This window comes from Bombina bombina, chromosome 11 (assembly GCF_027579735.1).
Source record: "Bombina bombina isolate aBomBom1 chromosome 11, aBomBom1.pri, whole genome shotgun sequence".
Classification (NCBI taxonomy): domain Eukaryota; kingdom Metazoa; phylum Chordata; class Amphibia; order Anura; family Bombinatoridae; genus Bombina; species Bombina bombina.
In genome coordinates, this window is record NC_069509.1 from 28299236 (window position 1) to 28319082 (window position 19847).

General features: G+C 38.7%; 1 protein-coding gene across 2 annotated transcripts in view; it reads right to left on the minus strand.

Moving 5' to 3' along the window:
* LOC128642143 (serine protease 33) overlaps window positions 1–17051 on the minus strand; it is a 65685-nt gene extending 48634 nt beyond the window's left edge. The window contains exons 1-2 of one of the 2 annotated variants that reach the window (XM_053694820.1): window positions 16875–17049; window positions 12008–12037 (exon numbers count right to left, since the gene is read on the minus strand). In XM_053694820.1, coding sequence (XP_053550795.1) covers window positions 12008–12037; window positions 16875–16926 — 82 coding nt within the window. In that variant the 5' untranslated portion in view covers window positions 16927–17049. Of the gene's footprint in view, window positions 1–12007; window positions 12038–16874 lie in introns of both variants that reach the window. The other variant, XM_053694821.1, reaches the window with a different exon arrangement.
* Window positions 17052–19847: the final 2796 nt, after the last annotated feature.

A 19847-nucleotide genomic window follows, 5' to 3' on the forward strand; every position in this document is an offset into this window, starting at 1 on the left:
TGATATAATACATCTCTTGCAACTGATGTACTAATATTGGTTTCTCCTTCCTTTATGTTGTTCTGGGACCTGATTGGTTTAGTTACTTAAAGGGACACAACCCAAATTTTTCTTTTGTGATTCAGATAGAGCATGCAATTTTAAGCAACTTTTTAATTTACTCCTATTATCAATTTTTCTTCGTTCTCTTGCTATCTTTATTTGAAAAAGAAGGCATCTAAGCTTTTTTTATTAGTTCAGAACTCTGGACAGCACTTTTTATTGGTGGATTAATTTATCCACCAGTCAGCAAGAACAACCCAGGATGTTCACCAAAAATGGTCCGGCATCTAAACTTACATTCTTGCATTTCAAAAAAAGATAAAGAGAATGAAGAAACTTTGATAATAGGAGTAAATTAGAAAGTTGCTTAACATGTCATGCTCTATCTGAATCACAAAATACATTTTTTTGTTTCAGTGTCCCTTTAAGCCTGAAATACCCAACAGCACCCTTCTTTTGGGATGGAGGTATTCTTGTCCTATAGAGAGGCGGATGAACCAACAATTTAGGTGAATATATAAACATCATATTTTTGTGTTGTGTTTGCTTATGCTCTGACCTTACTCTGGGGTATCTTCCTGGTGCCAGCCCTTCATCAATTTCAGATGAAGCACATAGGATCTCCCACATTGGGTGACAGTTTTATCCTGGTTAACTAACTGGCATATACTTAAAGCTCCACAGACTTCTCAGAACCATACCCATATAGTCTTAACTACCCCCCCATGAATTTGGGTCTGCTCCGCCTGGCCCTTGAAGTGGGACCTCATCCTAATCTCTCAGAAGATATGGAGGGGTGGCACTGAGGAGACACCTTCCAGCCCTGAACCAGCATCCAAGGTATTTTAAATAATTAGGACATTTGTTTTTTGTCAACTAAACGTATTCAGACACCATCTCTCTGGTCATAACTACTGAGCTTGCATTTAACCCATTTGTGACTCTTAACTAGAAAATGCCTCACACCTCCAGAAGACAGGGGAAGACCCCTACAAATATCAAAAAGACGGTTTTTGATCACTTCTCTCAACCACCTAAAGACCTTGAGGAGGGGTCTAATGAAGGTCTCAGTGATTCGGAATCCTTAGGAGAAGGCTCTCACTCTATTTTGCGCCTCCTGGCGCAATCTCAGCATTTTATCACTGAAACAACGCTAAAGAAAATGCTTGCCCTGCAAACACGCTCTATTACCCAAGAGATACAGAGAAGCTCTGCTGAGCTAAGGAAAGACATCTCTGAAATAGGTGAGAGAGTAGACTCCCTAGAAAGTAAACAAGATGATATGGCTGCAGACCAAACGCATCTCATATTATATTCAGAATCCTTGGCTGACCAATTAATACAACTTGAATTCAAGTTATCGGATGTTGAAGATAGGGCCCGCAGAAACAATGTTAGGTTTTGTGGGGTTCCAGAAGATGTACAGCTGTCAGAACTCCAGGGATATCTGAAGGAACCTTTCAGTGAACTCTTGGGCCTCATTGAGGGTATGACATCCACCATGGAAAGAGCTCACAGAGTGCTATGCCCGAGAACAGTCTCACAAGATAAGTCAAGAGATATGATCGTCTGCTTCCACAGTTTTGTGTTTAAGGACAAACTAATGAAAGCTGCCTTCAGAAAACCAGAGCTTTCAGAGAAGTTTAACACCATTCAGTTGCTACCCAATCTGTCTGCACACACAATTCAGCAACGCAGACAATTTCAGCCAATTACCTCAGTACTTCGAAGAGCGAACATCAAATATAGATGGTTCTACCCCACTAAACTAATAATTTCAAGGGACAACCAGACACATGTAGTATCCACCTTGCCCCAAGTCAACACCCTTCTTTTACAGTGGGGCCTTCAAAACGAAGCACCACAGGCCCATTCCTCAACGCAGCTGAAACTACGTACATCTGCACCCGAATGGTCCTCTAAAGACCAAAGATCAAAGAGGCAAAAAACCTTACAAAACCAGGAACCTTCAAGGCCTCACACCCTTCCTCCCTGAACTCAGGCTCTTAATAGTTGATTTATGACATCCTCCTCCATTGGGCCAATGTACCCCAATAGGATTATGTGAACACTTTTGAAATATACTAGATTTCTCTGGTATTAACTGGAAAAAAAGAAAAATTATGTTTTAATTTTAGAAATTTAGCTGACCAGGTTATTTGTTCACACTATTTGCTTGGTTCTGGAGCAGGGTTGGCACGGAGTCATGCTTGAGGTTATTTTACCACGATGGATGGTCACAGATGTTTCTGCGACACAACAGACATAACTGGTGTTGTTTAGTAAATGTTGTTTTTGTATGTAAGTTTAGTTGATAAAATAGTTTCTATATATTGTTTTGTTTGTATTATGGAGCAGGGCTGGTAACACCAGCTCTTTCCTGCTCTATCTGTTCTACTCCCCCCCCCCATGTAAGGAAGCCCACACCAGGGTTCCACCTAGGTGGACTATTTCCACCTCACTCCATAGATACATTGCTTTTATTAGTGACTTTGACCAACAATCCCTAACCTACTTCCCCCATCCCCCCGCCCATTTGAACCATCTATTCACGCCATTAATATTGAACGCCCATACCCACGATAACATGGCCCTTTCCACCCTTAGGTTTAACCAATTGCAAATGGGTTCACTTAGATTTATGACACATAACACCAGAGGCCTTAACTCTCCCTTTAAGCGTAGCCTGCTAACTCGTTCCCTTAAATTCCACAGCCCGGATGTTGTCTTTCTTCAGGAAACCCATGGCAGTCAGATACACCTCACAGATTCCATTCACATACTTACACCACCATTGAACATTCTCTGTTCATTAAAAAAGCATGGGGGACAGCCATTATAATACATAGGAGACAGGCAGTTAAACAAATACAGGTAATCAAGGACCCTCAAGCTAGATATACGATCCTAGTCTGAAAATTAAACCATATGCTATACACATTAGTCTCGATTTATCTACCCAATACACGTCAATCTACATATCTTAGGAAAGTCCTACAGGTAGTGTAACAGTTCAGTCAGGGTAAGGTTATCCTAGCAGGTGACTTTAACATGACTTGGGATAGCAAAGTTGACAGGAAAACAGTGACTCCCACTAAGAAGAACCCCAATCTGAACTCTTACCTCTTAAATTTAGAACCATCATGTCCCAATTTGGATATTACGACGTTTGGAGATCACTTCACCCAAAAGACAGAGATTTTACCCATTATTCAAAACATACTCTAGACTTGACCATATATTTTGCCTAGCTTCAATTCTAGACTCAGTCAGACGAACCCATATTTCAATCTGCCCCTGGTCAGACCATGATCAAGTTCGAGCTGACCTACAGTCCACTGATAGCCCCAAATTTAAGAATTCCTGGAGTTTACCCCAAAACATTTTCTCGGACATCCCTTTTAGGGAAGAATTAAGACAAGACATGACTGAACTTATCCAGCAAAATGATAATGCCCAGACTAAAGATGATATGCTTTGGGGCGCTATTAATGCGTTTAAAAAGAGGATATATTATCCGCAAACAGGCCCGTTTAAAAAAGCTAGCTGGACTCACCAGCTCTTTAATCTTCCAACCGTTCTATCATTTCCGAGCACACAATCGCACAAATTACTGCTATCCAGACCCACATTAGTCAATTGGAATTACGTAGATCACAACAAAATCTAGCCAAACTTAAACAAACCTTTATCACAAAAGTAACAAAGCTGACACTATGTTAGCTAATAAACTGTGCCATTGAACCAACACCTCTCGTATTCACAAAATTCGACAGGGTCATAAGTCCTTCTGAATGCCATCACAAATTGGTGACAGCTTTGCAGACTTCTGCTCAAAAATGTACAACATTGAAAACACAGAATACCCAAACCCACTCCTCTACACAATATCCGCACTAAACTTACCGACCCTCACTAATGAGCAGCAAGAAACTCTTTCCCCCCCTTTACTTTACTTGAAATTAAACAGGTTATAAAAATTTGAAGCCCTTTAAGGCCCCTGGGCCAGATGGATTCCCTGCCCATTTCTATAAAACATACGTACAGGAACTATCCCCCCTACTTCTCAGAGTCTTTGATTTGGCACGGGAAGAAGGTAGTTTTAAAAAAAAGAGTTCTTAGAGGCCACCATTGTTACGATTCCCAAACCGAATAAAGATCCATCATTGTGTTCCAACTACAGGCCCATCTCACCATCTCACTTATGTTAACATTAAAATTTACTCTAAAATCTGGGCAAACTGTATTTGTAAAATTTTACCTAGCTTAATAAATTCAGATCAAGTAGGATTTATCCATAATAGGGAAGTACTAGATAACAACAGGCGCCTAATCAATATAATCTGTGAATCCGAGAACTCGAGAAGGCTTTTGATCGGGTCAGGTGGGCCTATCTTTGGAAAACCCTAGAGGCCTTTAAATTCCCTAAAGAAACTCTCCTCACCAGCCAAGCTTTATATTCCACTCCAACAGCAAAAGTGAAAGGCTTGGGCTTTCAATCTTCGTCTTTCACGATTTCTAGCGGAACCAGACAGGGTTGTCCCCTATCCCCCCTTTTGTTCGCCCTGGTGATTGAACCCTTAGCTGAGCAGATAGGGTCGGAAAGACAGTTAGATTTAATCACGCTATTCGGCAAGACGCATACAATTGCACTATTTGCTGAATATTTCACCATATTCTCAGCTGACCCAGCATGTACTATCCCCAGGCTGTTAGGCATTCTTGAGACATTCGGTAATTTATCCTTTTACAAACTTAATACAACAAAAACTGAGGTGTACTGGTGGGGTTACACCCGAGACTATATCCACAAACTAAAAGAAACATATCATTTCCCTTGGACAAAAGAACACATCACACATCTGGGAGTTAAGCTTTCTAACAGCATACCTTAGATGATCAAAGATAACTATCACCCCTTATTAGCAGACTTAAGAACCTTGAAACAAAAATGGAATCATAAATCCATCTCTTGGATGGGTCGAATTACATCCCTACATATCTATTACTGCAACAACTCCCCACTGCAACAACTCCCCACTCACTTAGGAAGTCTGGCCTCCCCGTCAGTTGTGAAATACTTATGCACATCTCCCAATGGGGTGTAACACAAGCTTTTGATAAGTGGAGAAACAATGAACAAGCCTCACTCCCCTTTCAGATACACCTTAGGGACCTAATTTGGACCCCAACTCATTGTCGAAGAACTCTTGGAATTACAAAACCTATAGTCTTCGAATGCTTATCCATATGGGATAAAATTCGCCACCACTGTCTAATAGCCCCGCATCAATCACCCATCACTTCAATTGCCGGCCTGTTTACAGGCTTGACATAAACTCACCCAAATAAAAGGGCAAGACTAGGTATCAAACGAGTCTCTGACTTTTGGTCAACTACCTCTCAGGACAAATTTGTCACCCTAGACCAATTAGAAAGTCCTACTGCTGTCACCCCCTTTCTCAATTTTGAATTCACCAGGATTAAGAGCTTCCTCACAAGCTGGGGATTTGTCCCCAAATCTTCTCGCCCCCTTACCCCCTGGGAGTCCATCTGTCAAAGGGGCTGCAGGTTTCATAAACCACTATCCACACACTAAAAACTACTAGAAGGCACCCCCCCTACATTAGCACCTCATCTTCATAGATGGGACTCTCTCTTAAATCTCACTACTCCACCTTATATATGACAACGAACACTTGCATTAACCAAAAAAACTCTACACTGTGTAACCATCTATGAGACATACTACAAAGTTATATCGCATTGGTACTATGTCCCCACAAGATTAGCCAGAATGTTTCCGGGATTTTCCCCTCTCTGCTGGTGAAAGTGTGGCCACCCTGGTGACTTACTCCGCATAGGGTGGGAATGCCCAAAAGTTAAACCCATTTTGAATTTGTGTTTCTTAGCTCTCTCTAAAATGAAGATTTTAGTTTCAAGAACACCCGCTACAGCTCTTTTACACTTAGGATTACACAACCTTCCAGCGCACCATAGTTTACTATGTATTTTCCTTTTTTCATCTATCAAAACCAATACAGCCAGATCCTGGAAAAAGGTATCTCCCTCAAAATTGCCCTTAAATTTTAAACACAATGTCATACCTATATACTATGGAAAAAGACATATTCCATTCACTTAACAAATCTGACTTATTTGAACTTACATGGAGAGACTAGAAGGATAAATACAACACACTCTGGGTCCCAGATACCCTAACCCAAGACTCGTACACAGCACCTAACCAACTACAGGACCTCTCTCCTATACAAAAACCAATATAGTCGATCTGTTCATGGTTGATAATGCACCTTTTATGAAACTTGGTGGCATAACTAGAATAAGCTCCAAGCTGTACCCCTTCCCCCCCTTCTCTTCCCCTCTCCGCCCCTAGGCCCCACTTCCCCCATTATGATTACAACTTGAACGTAATGTATCAACCTTTGTTGGTTCAATCCTACTAATCTTGATCTCCCTTCCAGTATGTTGGAAGGATTATGTACACATTGTTATTTCATACAGACTATTTTGGACCTGCATGTCCATCCAGTTCCTTTTTGTGCCTTACAGATGAGAGGGCCTGTGAGCCCCCACTCACTTTCTTACTTGTTTATTGACACTATAAGACTTTGTTTGATCTTTGACTCTCAATAAAAATTATTAAAACTAAAAAAAAAAAAAGAAAAAACATATAATGAAGTTGTGCAGTAGCACCTAATATATATGTCCCAGTGTTTATATTCTGCAAAAAACATCTAATGAAGTTGTGCAGTAGCACCTAATATATATGTCCCAGTGTTTAGATTCTGCAAATAAATCTGCTAACAAATTACAAATATGACTGCAATTTTTTCACAGAAAATACAACTACACAGAGATCACACACACAGTTGTTATAACACTATAAGATACAAGAGGGGTACACACAACTCATATAAGGATATATTCCTCACCTGCACTAACACTGTAACACACACAGTTGTTATAACACTATAAGTTACTAGAGGGATACACACAACGCATATAAGGATATATTCCTCCCTTGCACTAACACTGTAACACACACACAGTTGTTATAACACTATAAGATACAAGAGGGGTACACACAACTCATATAAGGATATATTCCTCACCTGCACTAACACTGTAACACACACAGTTGTTATAACACTATAAGATACTAGAGGGATACACACAACGCATATAAGGATATATTCCTCACTTGCACTAACACTGTAACACACACACAGTTGTTATAACACTATAAGATACAAGAGGGGTACACACAACTCATATAAGGATATATTCTTCACTTGCACTAACACTGTAACACACACACAGTTGTTATAACACTATAAGATACTAGAGGGGTTACACAATTCATATAAGGATATATTCCTCACTTGCACTAACACTGTAACACACACACAGTTGTTATAACACTATAAGATACTAGAGGGTTACACAATTCATATAAGGATATATTCCTCACTTGCACTAACACTGTAACACACACACAGTTGTTATAACACTATAAGATACTAGAGGGGTTACACGATTCATATAAGGATATATTCCTCACTTGCACTAACACTATAGCACACACACACAGTTGTTATAACACTATAAGATACTAGAGGGATACACACAACTCATATAAGGATATATTCCTCACTTGTACTAACACTATAGAAAACACACACAGTTGTTATAACACTATAAGATACTAGAGGGGTTACACAACTCATATAAGGATATATTCCTCACTTGCACTAACACTATAGCACACACACAGTTGTTTTAACACTATAAGATACTAGAGGGGTTACACAACTCATATAAGGATATATTCCTCACTTGCACTAACACTGTAACACACACACAGTTGTTATAACACTATAAGATACTAGAGGGATACACACAACTCATATAAGGATATATTCCTCACTTGCACTAACACTATAGCACACACACAGTTGTTATAACACTATAAGATACTAGAGGGGTACACACAACTCATATAAGGATATATTCCTCACTTGCACTAACACTGTAACACACACACAGTTGTTATAACACTTTAAGATACTAGAGGGGTTACACAATTCATATAAGGATATATTCCTCACTTGCACTAACACTATAGCACACACACAGTTGTTATAACAGTATAAGATACTAGAGGGGTACACACAACGCATATAAGGATATATTCCTCACTTGCACTAACACTATAGCACACACACACACAGTTGTTATAACACTATAAGATACTAGAGGGGTTACACAATTCATATAAGGATATATTCCTCACTTGCACTAACACTATAGCACACACACAGTTGTTATAACACTATAAGATACAAGAGGGGTACACACAACTCATATAAGGATATATTCATCACTTGCACTAACACTATAGCACACACACAGTTGTTATAACACTATAAGATACTAGAGGGGTTACACAACTCATATAAGGATATATTCCTCACCTGCACTAACACTGTAACACACACACAGTTGTTATAACACTATAAGATACTAGAGGGATACACACAACTCATATAAGGATATATTCCTCACTTGCACTAACACTGTAACACACACACAGTTGTTATAACACTATAAGATACTAGAGGGGTTACACAACTCATATAAGGATATATTCCTCACTTGCACTAACACTATAGAATACACACACAGTTGTTATAACACTATTAAATACTAGAGGGATACACACAACTCATATAAGGATATATTCCTCACTTGCACTAACACTGTAACACACACACAGTTGTTATAACACTATAAGATACTAGAGGGGTTACACAATTCATATAAGGATATATTCCTCACTTGCACTAACACTGTAACACACACACAGTTGTTATAACACTATAAGATACTAGAGGGGTTACACAACTCATATAAGGATATATTCCTCACTTGCACTAACACTGTAACACACACACAGTTGTTATAACACTATAAGATACTAGAGGGATACACACAACTCATATAAGGATATATTCCTCACTTGCACTAACACTATAGCACACACACAGTTGTTATAACACTATAAGATACTAGAGGGATACACACAATTCATATAAGGATATATTCCTCACTTGCACTAACACTGTAACACACACACAGTTGTTATAACACTATAAGATACTAGAGGGGTTACACAACTCATATAAGGATATATTCCTCACTTGCACTAACACTGTAACACACACACAGTTGTTATAACACTATAAGATACTAGAGGGATACACAGAATTCATATAAGGATATATTCCTCACTTGCACTAACACTATAGCACACACACACAGTTGTTATAACACTATAAGATACTAGAGGGATACACACAATTCATATAAGGATATATTCCTCACTTGCACTAACACTGTAACACACACACAGTTGTTATAACACTATAAGATACTAGAGGGATACACACAACTCATATAAGGATATATTCCTCACTTGCACTAACACTATAGCACACACACAGTTGTTATAACACTATAAGATACTAGAGGGATACACACAATTCATATAAGGATATATTCCTCACTTGCACTAACACTGTAACACACACACACAGTTGTTATAACACTATAAGATACTAGAGAGATACACACAACTCATATAAGGATATATTCCTCACTTGCACTAACACTGTAACACACACACAGTTGTTATAACACTATAAGATACTAGAGGGATACACACAACTCATATAAGGATATATTCCTCACTTGCACTAACACTGTAACACACACACAGTTGTTATAACACTATAAGATACTAGAGGGATACACACAACTCATATAAGGATATATTCCTCACTTGCACTAACACTGTAACACACACACACAGTTGTTATAACACTATAAGATACTAGAGGGGTTACACACAACGCATATAAGGATATATTCCTCACTTGCACTAACACTGTAACACACACACAGTTGTTATAACACTATAAGATACTAGAGGGGTTACACAATTCATATAAGGATATATTCCTCACTTGCACTAACACTATAGCACACACACAGTTGTTATAACACTATAGAATACACACACAGTTGTTATAACACTATAAGATACTAGAGGGATACACACAACTCATATAAGGATATATTCCTCACTTGCACTAACACTGTAACACACACACAGTTGTTATAACACTATAAGATACTAGAGGGGTTACACAATTCATATAAGGATATATTCCTCACTTGCACTAACACTATAGCACACACACAGTTGTTATAACACTATAAGATACTAGAGGGGTACACACAACTCATATAAGGATATATTCCTCACTTGCACTAACACTATAGCACACACACACAGTTGTTATAACACTATAAGATACTAGAGGGGTACACACAACTCATATAAGGATATATTCCTCACTTGCACTAACACTATAGCACACACACACAGTTGTTATAACACTATAAGATACTAGAGGGATACACACAACTCATATAAGGATATATTCCTCACTTGCACTAACACTGTAACACACACACAGTTGTTATAACACTATAAGATACTAGAGGGGTTACACAATTCATATAAGGATATATTCCTCACTTGCACTAACACTATAGCACACACACAGTTGTTATAACACTATAAGATACTAGAGGGGTACACACAACTCATATAAGGATATATTCCTCACTTGCACTAACACTATAGCACACACACACAGTTGTTATAACACTATAAGATACTAGAGGGGTACACACAACTCATATAAGGATATATTCCTCACTTGCACTAACACTATAGCACACACACACAGTTGTTATAACACTATAAGATACTAGAGGGGTTACACACAACTCATATAAGGATTAGAAGACAGATAAATAAGGGAAAGAGGGATTTTTATACAAAACTATTTGTGTAGCTTTGCAAATGAATGATAAAAAGATACAAAGACAATGCAATAGAACTTAGTCTGAACTTAAAATCAGTTGTAGACTATTTTCTGACAAATTTCAATGTTCTGTCTATTTCCACTCTGCCTGTGTCATGTGACAGCCATCAGCCAATCACAAATTCATATACGTATATTCTGTGAATTCTTGCATATGCTCAGCAGGAGCTGGTGACTAAGAAAGTGTAAATATAAAAAAAAATGCAAATTTTATTAAAGGGACAGTCTACTCCAGAAGTTGTATTGTTTAAGAAGATAAATAATCCCTTTATTACCCATTTCCTAGTTTTGCATAACCAACACAGTTGAATTAATACACTTTTTTACCTCTTTAAATCCCATGTATCTAAGCCTCTGCAGACTGCCCCTTATTTCAGTACTTTTGACAGACTTTCATTGTAGCCAACTAGTGGTGACTCATACATAACTACACTGGAGTTAGCACAATGTTATCTATATGGCATACATGAACTAGCATTGTCTAGCTGTGAAAAACTGTCAAAATGCACTGAGATAAGAGGTGGCTTTCAAGGGCTTAGAAATTTGCATATGAGCCTATCTATGTTTAGCTTTCAACAAAGAATATCAAGAGAAAAAGCAAATTTGATGATAAAAGGAATCTGGAAAGTTGTTTAAAATTGCTGTCCTATCTGAATCATGAGTTTAATTTTGACTTGAGTGTCTTTTTAAGCAGTAGATATTGATGACTGAACCACCAGTATTACCCATTACTCATGATCTGCTATGAGGTAACCTCTGTACTCACCCCCACTCTTTATTGTTTATTATTTCAGGTCTTTTTAGCTTGTCCAACCCCCTCCAAATACACCCACAAGTTGTTAGCTCAAGCAACACTCTTAATAGACAGGGTCACAACTGGTCACTCATCTACAGAGTTTGGGTACCAATCCTTGCACACTGACAGCCCAGCCTGGCTCTGAGAACTCTTTATGTAAACCATTTCTTTACTTTATTATGTGACTTACCTGATTCTTCCCCATTAATGTCATGGAACACTAGAAAATGAGCAGAAAAGTATTAGTTAGACACTGAAACTGCAATCACCCCTCTTAAAACAGCATCAGGGTGAATTAAACACAAAGAATATGTGTAACATTAAGGTGAAATTGGACTACAATAGGATTTAGAGAAATAACGAAATCTCCTCACTGTGCTCTTGTCTAATAGCCACAGGGATTTACCATCGGCTAGATTACGAGTTTTTGTCGGTAAGGCTTGCGTTGCTAACGAGCCTTTTTTTCCCACCGCTCCCTTAAGACAACGCTGGTATTACAGGTTTTTTTTAAACCCGGCGTTAGCCGCAAAAAGGTGAGCGGAGAGCAAAATTTAGCTCCACATCTCACCTCAATACCAGCGTTGCTTAAGTCAGCAGTGAGCTGGCTAAACGTGCTCGTGCATGATTTCCCCATAGGAAACAATGGGGCTGAGCTGGCTGAAAAAAAACCTAACACCTGCAAAAAAGCAGCGTTCAGCTCCTAACGCAGCCCCATTGTTTCCTATGGGGAAATTAATTTTATGTCTGCACCTAGCACCCTAACATGAACCCCGAATCTAAACACCCCTAATATTACACTTATTAACCCCTAATCTGCCGCCGCCGCTGCTATCGCTGACACCTACATTATATTATTAACCCCTAATCTGCCGCTCCGGACACCGCCACCTACATTATCCCTATGAACCCCTAATCTGCTGCCCCCAACATCGCCGACACCTACATTATAGTTATTAACCCCTAATCTGCCCCCTCCAAACGTCGCCGCAACTATATTAAATTTATTAACCCCTAATCTGCCACAGCCAACGTCGCCGCCACTATTATAAATTTATTAACCCCTAACCCTAACACCCCTCTAACTTAAATATAATTTAAATTAAACTAAATAAATTTACCATCATTAAATAAATTAATCCTATTTAAAACTAAATACTTACAGATAAAATAAACCCTAAGCTAGCGACAATATAACTAATAGTTACATTGTAGCTAGCTTAGGATTTATATTTATTTTACAGGCAAGTTTGTATTTATTTTAACTAGGTACAATAGTTATTAAATAGTTATTAACTATTTAATAAATTCCTAGTTAAAATAAAGACAAATATACCTGTATAATAAATCCTAACCTAAGTTACAATTACACCTAACACTACACTATCATTAAACGAATTACCTAAACTACCTACAATTAAATACAATTAAATTAAATAAACTAAATTACAAAAAAAAACCCACTAAATTACAGAAAATAAAAAAGAATTACAAGAATTTAAAAATAATTACACCTAATCTAATCCCTCTAATAAAATAAAAAAGCCCCCCAAAATAATAAAATTCCCTACCCTATACTAAATTAGAAATAGCCCTTTAAAGGGGGGCATTGGCCCAAAGTAATCAGCTCTTTCACCTGTAAAAAAAATACAATACCCCCCAACATTAAAACGCACCACCCACACACCCAACCCTACTCTAAAACCCACCCTATCCCCCCTTAAAAAAAAACTAACACTACCCCCCTGAAAATCTCCCTACCTTGAGCCGTCTTCACCCAGCCGGGCACAAGTGGACCTCCAGAGGGGCAGAAGTCTTCATCCGATCCGGGAAGAAGAGGTCCTCCAAGCGGCAGAAGTCTTCATCCAGGCGGCATCTTCTATCTTCATCCATCCGGAGCGGAGTGTATCCATCTTCAATCCAGCCGACGCAGAGCCATCCTCTTCCATCGACGTCCTAACGAAGAATGAAGGTTCCTTTAAATGACATCATCCAAGATGGCGTCCCTTGAATTCTGATTGACTGATAGGATTCTATCAGCCAATCGGAATTAAGGTAGGAAAAATCCTATTGGCTGTTCCAATCAGCCAATAGGATTGAGCTAGCATTCTATTGGCTAATTGGAACAGCCAATAGAATGCGAGCTCAATCCTATTGGCTTATCCAATCAGCCAATAGGATTGAACTTCAATATTATTGGCTGATTTGATCAGCCAATAGGATTTTTCCTACCTTAATTCCGATTGGCTGATAGAATCCTATCAGCCAATCGGAATTCAAGGGACGCCATCTTGGATGACGTCATTTAAAGGAACCTTCATTCTTCGTTAGGACGTTGATGGAAGAGGATGGCTCAGCGTCAGCTGGATTGAAGATGGATCCGCTCCGCTCCGGATGGATGAAGATAGAAGATGCCGCCTGGATGAAGACTTCTGCCGCTTGGAGGACCTCTTCTGCCCGGATCGGATGAAGACTTCTGCCCCTCTGAAGGTCCACTTGTGCCCTGCTGGGTGAAGACGGCTCAAAGTAGGGAGATCTTCAGGGGGGTAGTGTTAGGTTTTTTAAGGGACATTGGGTGGGTTTTAGAGTAGGGTTGGGTGTGTGGGTGGTGGGTTTTAATGTTGGGGGGTATTGTATTTTTTTTACAGGGCTATTTGTAATTTAGTATAGGGTAGGGAATTTTATTATTTTGGGGGGCTTTTTTATTTTATTAGGGGGATTAGATTAGGTGTAATTAGTTTAAAATTCTTGTAATTCTTTTTTTTTTTAGCTGCAATGTAACTATTAGTTATATTGTAGCTATCTTAGGGTTTATTTTATAGGTAAGTATTTAGTTTTAAATAGGATTAATTTATTTAATTGTAGTAATTTTATTTAAATTATTATAAATTATATTTAAGTTGGGGGAGGTTAGGGTTAGGGTAAGACTTAGGTTTAGGGGTTAATACCTTTAATATAGTTGCGGCGACGTTGGGGGTGGCAGATTAGGGGTTAATAAATGTAAGTAGGTGTCGGCAATATTAGGGACGGCAGATTAGGGGTTAATAAAATTTAACTAGTGTTTGCGAGGCGGGAGTGCGGCGGTTTAGGGGTTGATATATTTATTAAAGTGGCGGCGATGTCCGATCGGCAGATTAGGGGTAATATATTTATTAAAGTGTTTCCAATATGGGGAGGGGCCTCGGTCTAGGGGTTAATAGGTAGTTTATGGGTGTTAGTGTACTTTTAGCACTTTAGTTAAGAGTTTTATGTTCCGGCGTTAGCCCATAAAACTCTTAACTACTGACTTTTAAATGTGGTAGAAGTCTTGACAGGAGAGGATCTACCGCTCACTTCTTCCAAGACTCGTAATACCAGCATTAGGCAAATCCCATTAAAAAGATAGAACACGCAATTGACGTAAGGGGATTTGAGGTATGCTCGAGTCGCGGAAGAAAAGTGAGCGGTACACCTGTACCTGTCAGACTCGTAATACCAGCGGGCGTTAAAAAGCAGCATTGGGACCTCTCAACGCTGCTTTTTAAGGCTTTTTTTTGCCTGCCTATAGCACAGTATACACCCAGACTGTTATGTGAGTACCAGGTACTAACCAAGCATTAGGGTCTAGTTATATAAAACCTGTGTCTCATTAATCACAATCACTCACCTACCTGTAGCACAGTACATACCCAGACTGTTATGTGAGTACAAGGTACTAACTAAGCATTAGAGTCTAGTTATAGAAAACCTGTGTCTTTTTTATCACAATCACTCACCTATCTGTAGCACAGTACATACCCAGACTGTTATGTGAGTACCAGGTACTAACCAAGCATTAGGGTCTAGTTATAGAAAACCTGTGTATCTTTAATCGCAATCACTCATCTACCTGTAGCACAGTATACACCCAGACTGTTATGTGAGTACCAGGTACTAACATGGGCACTGGGGGTCTAGTTATAGAAAACCTGTGTATCTTTAATCGCAATCACTCACCTACCTGTAGCACAGTATGCACCCAGACTGTTATGTGAGTACCAGGTACTAACATGGGCACTGGGGGTCTAGTTATAGAAAACCTGTGTATCTTTAATCGCAATCACTCACCTACCTGTAGCACAGTACACACCCAGACTGTTATGTGAGTGCCAGGTACTAACCAAGCATTAGGGTCTAGTTATAGAAAACCTGTGTCTCATTAATCACAATCACTCACCTACCTGTAGCACAGTACACACCCAGACTGTTATGTGAGTACGAGGTACTAACCAGGCATTAGAGTCTAGTTATAGAAAACCTGTGTATCTTTAATCACAATCACTCACCTACCTGTAGCACAGTACACACCCAGACTGTTATATGAGTATGAGGTACTAACCAGGCATTGGGGTCTAGTTACAAAAAAACCTTTGTATCTTTAATCACAATCACTCACCTACCTGTAGCACAGTACACACCCAGACTGTTATGTGAGTACGAGGTACTAACCAGGCATTGGGGTCTAGTTATAGAAAACCTGTGTCTCTTTAATCACAGTCACTCACCTACCTGTAGCACAGTATACACCCAGACTGTTATGTGAGTGCGAGGTACTAACCAGGCATTGGGGTCTAGTTATAGAAAACCTGTGTCTCTTTAATCACAGTCACTCACCTACCTGTAGCACAGTATACACCCAGACTGTTATGTGAGTGCGAGGTACTAACCAGGCATTAGGGTCTACTTATAGAAAACCTGTGTCTCTTTAATCACAATCACTCACCTACCTGTAGCACAGTATACACCCAGACTGTTATGTGAGTGCGAGGTACTAACCAGGCATTAGGGTCTACTTATAGAAAACCTGTGTCTCTTTAATCACAATCACTCACCTACCTGTAGCACAGTACACACTCAGACTGTTATGTGAGTGCGAGGTACTAACCAGGCATTAGGGTCTACTTATAGAAAACCTGTGTCTCTTTAATCACAATCACTCACCTACCTGTAGCACAGTACACACTCAGACTGTTATTTGAGTACAAGGTACTAATCAGGCATTAGCGTCTACTTATAGAAAACCTTTAATCACAATCACTTACCTACAATGACCAGCAATAATGATCCTAGGAGAGTTCTGCTTCTTGTGTACATCTCCAGCTGTGACCACTGACTCTATGGTCGCTTCAGATCATACAAAACAATTGTGCAGGAAGAATGTTGGGCTTGTTCTTTATAAGTTTGATTTTTTACATTCATCACCATCACTCCCTTTTCTACTGTCTTTATGCCTTAGGTCAGCTCCTCCCTCATACCTACCTTTGTATTGATCTCAGTTCTTTTTCTAATGTGCTCACTTCCACTTGTCAAACAACACTGGTTATCCAGTACTGTCATTACTCAAGAATCTCCCATACTGGGCCGCGCTGGTTGTAGTTTGCCCAACCTCTCTAGGGTTGCCAACTGATTTTAAAGAAAATAAAGGAGACTAATAAATCAACAAAGTTCACTTAAAGGGACATGAAACCCAAAATGTTCACAATTTAGGTAGAACATTCAATTTAAAACAACTTTCCAGTTTACTTCAATTATCAAATGTGTTTCATTCTCTTGGTATCATTTGTTGAAAGAGCAGCAATGTGCTACTGGTTTCTAACTGAACACATGTGTGAGCCAATGACAATCAGTATATATATATGCAGCCACCAATCAGCAGCTAGAACCTAGGTTCTTTGCTCCTGAGCTTTCATAGATAAACCTTTTAGAAAAAGGATTACAAGAGAAGGAAGCAAATTAAATAATACAAGTAAATTGGAAAGTTGTTTAAAATGTTATGCTCTGTCTAAATCATGAATGTCTAATTATGACTTTACTGTCCCTTTAAGATATCAGCAATAGTTACTGAAAAAAACACACTTTATTTTGCAATGTGATACAGTTTAGTACAACAACATTCTTCATACACATCCTCTTCATTCTCACAGTGTAACTTAAAACATAATCAACAAATCTGTGAGTTCTATTTCTCATTTAAAGGGACAGTGTACACTAATATTTTCTCCCCTGTAATGAGTTCCTAATTATTCATTTTCACCTACTGGAGCGTATTAAGTTGTTTACAAATAGTTCCTTCACCTTTATTTTCTCATTTGAAATAGCTGATTTTGCCTCTTGTTCCCCACCTATGCTGAACATTTATGAACTATGTTCTGGTTAAAAAAACATATAAACAAAATTTAGATAAAATAATGCCAGATTGTATCTGTGACAGCTCATACTGAGCACGTGCAGGATTCACAGGATATACATATATGCATTTTGCGATTGGCTGATGGCTGTCACATGAAGCATTAGAAAGGAAAATGTAACTAGCTTTCAGCAAGATTGCAAGTTGTGCGCTAAACCCGGAGCATAAATAATGCTAACTATTTAGCGGTATCGCACTTTCCATACAGCGCTGCCATTACAAGTTACAGAAAAACCCTCTTGTGTTGTGCGCTATGGTGCGTTAAGCTCCGTACCACACAAAAGCCAAGGCCTGACTCTACGTGATTGTGCAGTATCCCCCCATGGACATCAATGGAGAGAAAGTGTTAGAAAAAATACTAACACCTGTGATTGCAGAATGGCGATCTCTATAACACAATCTCCATTGATATGTCTATGGCGACAAGAAGGTTTTGTTTAAATCTAACACCCTAACATAAACCCCTAGTCTAAACAACCCTAATCCCCCGTCCCCCCACATCGCTGACACTAATTAAAATTATTAACCCCTAATCCCCCGCACACCCGCATCACTAACACCTAAATAAACCTATTAAACCTAAACCTAACACCCTTTAACCCTTAAAGTTACAAAATAACTACCTTTAAATAAAAAAACAACCTGTGAAATAAAAAAAAGCTTAAACTATAAATAAATCTAATATAACTATTTTAAAAAACTCAAATAAACAAAAAATAAAAAACTTAAGTTACAAAATTAAAAAATCATAACACTACAAAATAATAAAAAAAAATCTAACATTACAAAAAAAACAAGACTAAAATTACGAAAAATAAAAAAAAATCTAAGATTACAAAAAATAATAAACAAAATTATCCAAAATAATAAAAATTAAACCTAATCTAATACCCCTATAAAAACAAAAAAACACCCTAAAATAAAAACACCCCCTAATCTAACAATAAATTAACAATAGCCCTTAAAAGGGCCTTTTGTAGGGCATTGCCCTGAAGCAATCACCTATTTTACATAAAACAATTACAAAGTACCCCCTAACAGTAAGAACCACCACCCAACCAACCCTCCAAAATAAAAAACAAATCTAAAAAAAAAAACTAAGCTACCCATTGCCCCTAAAAGGGCATTTGTATGGGCATTGCCCTTAACAGGGCTATCAGCTCTCCTGCTCCCCTTAAAAAATTAAAAACACCCAAAAAAACAAACAAAAAAAAACTAACACTAACATCAAAAAATGTACTCACAATTCCTGAAGTCCGTATATCCATCTTCATCCAGGCGGCGACATCTTCATCCATCATGGGGCATCTTCTATCTTCATCCCGGTGGCGCGGAGCTGTGGCGGCACGGAGCTGAGCAGGAACGCAGAGACAACATCCAGCGTGGAGGCACCTCTTCATGCACTCTCCGCCGCACACTGAAGATTGAATGCAAGGTACCCCTTTTATATTTGGGGTACCTTGCATTCCTATTGGCTGAAATATTCAAATCAGCCAATAGGATTTAAGCAGCTCTCCGCGCCACCCGGAGGAAGATAGAAGTTGAGTCGCCCGCGATGGATGAAGATGTTGCAGCCTGCATGAAGACTTGTCGCCACCTGGATGAAGATGGATGTCCAGACTTCAGGAACTGTGAGTACATATTTTTTGGGCTAGTGTTAGTTTATTTTTTTTGTTTGTTTTTTTGGGGTGGGTTTTTTTTCAGATTAGTGCATTTTTTTAATTTTTATGGGCTGTAAAAGAGCTGACTGTACTTTTAAGGGCAATGCCCACAGAAATTACTTTGTAATTGTTTTATGTAAAATAGCTGATTGCTTCAGGAAAATGGC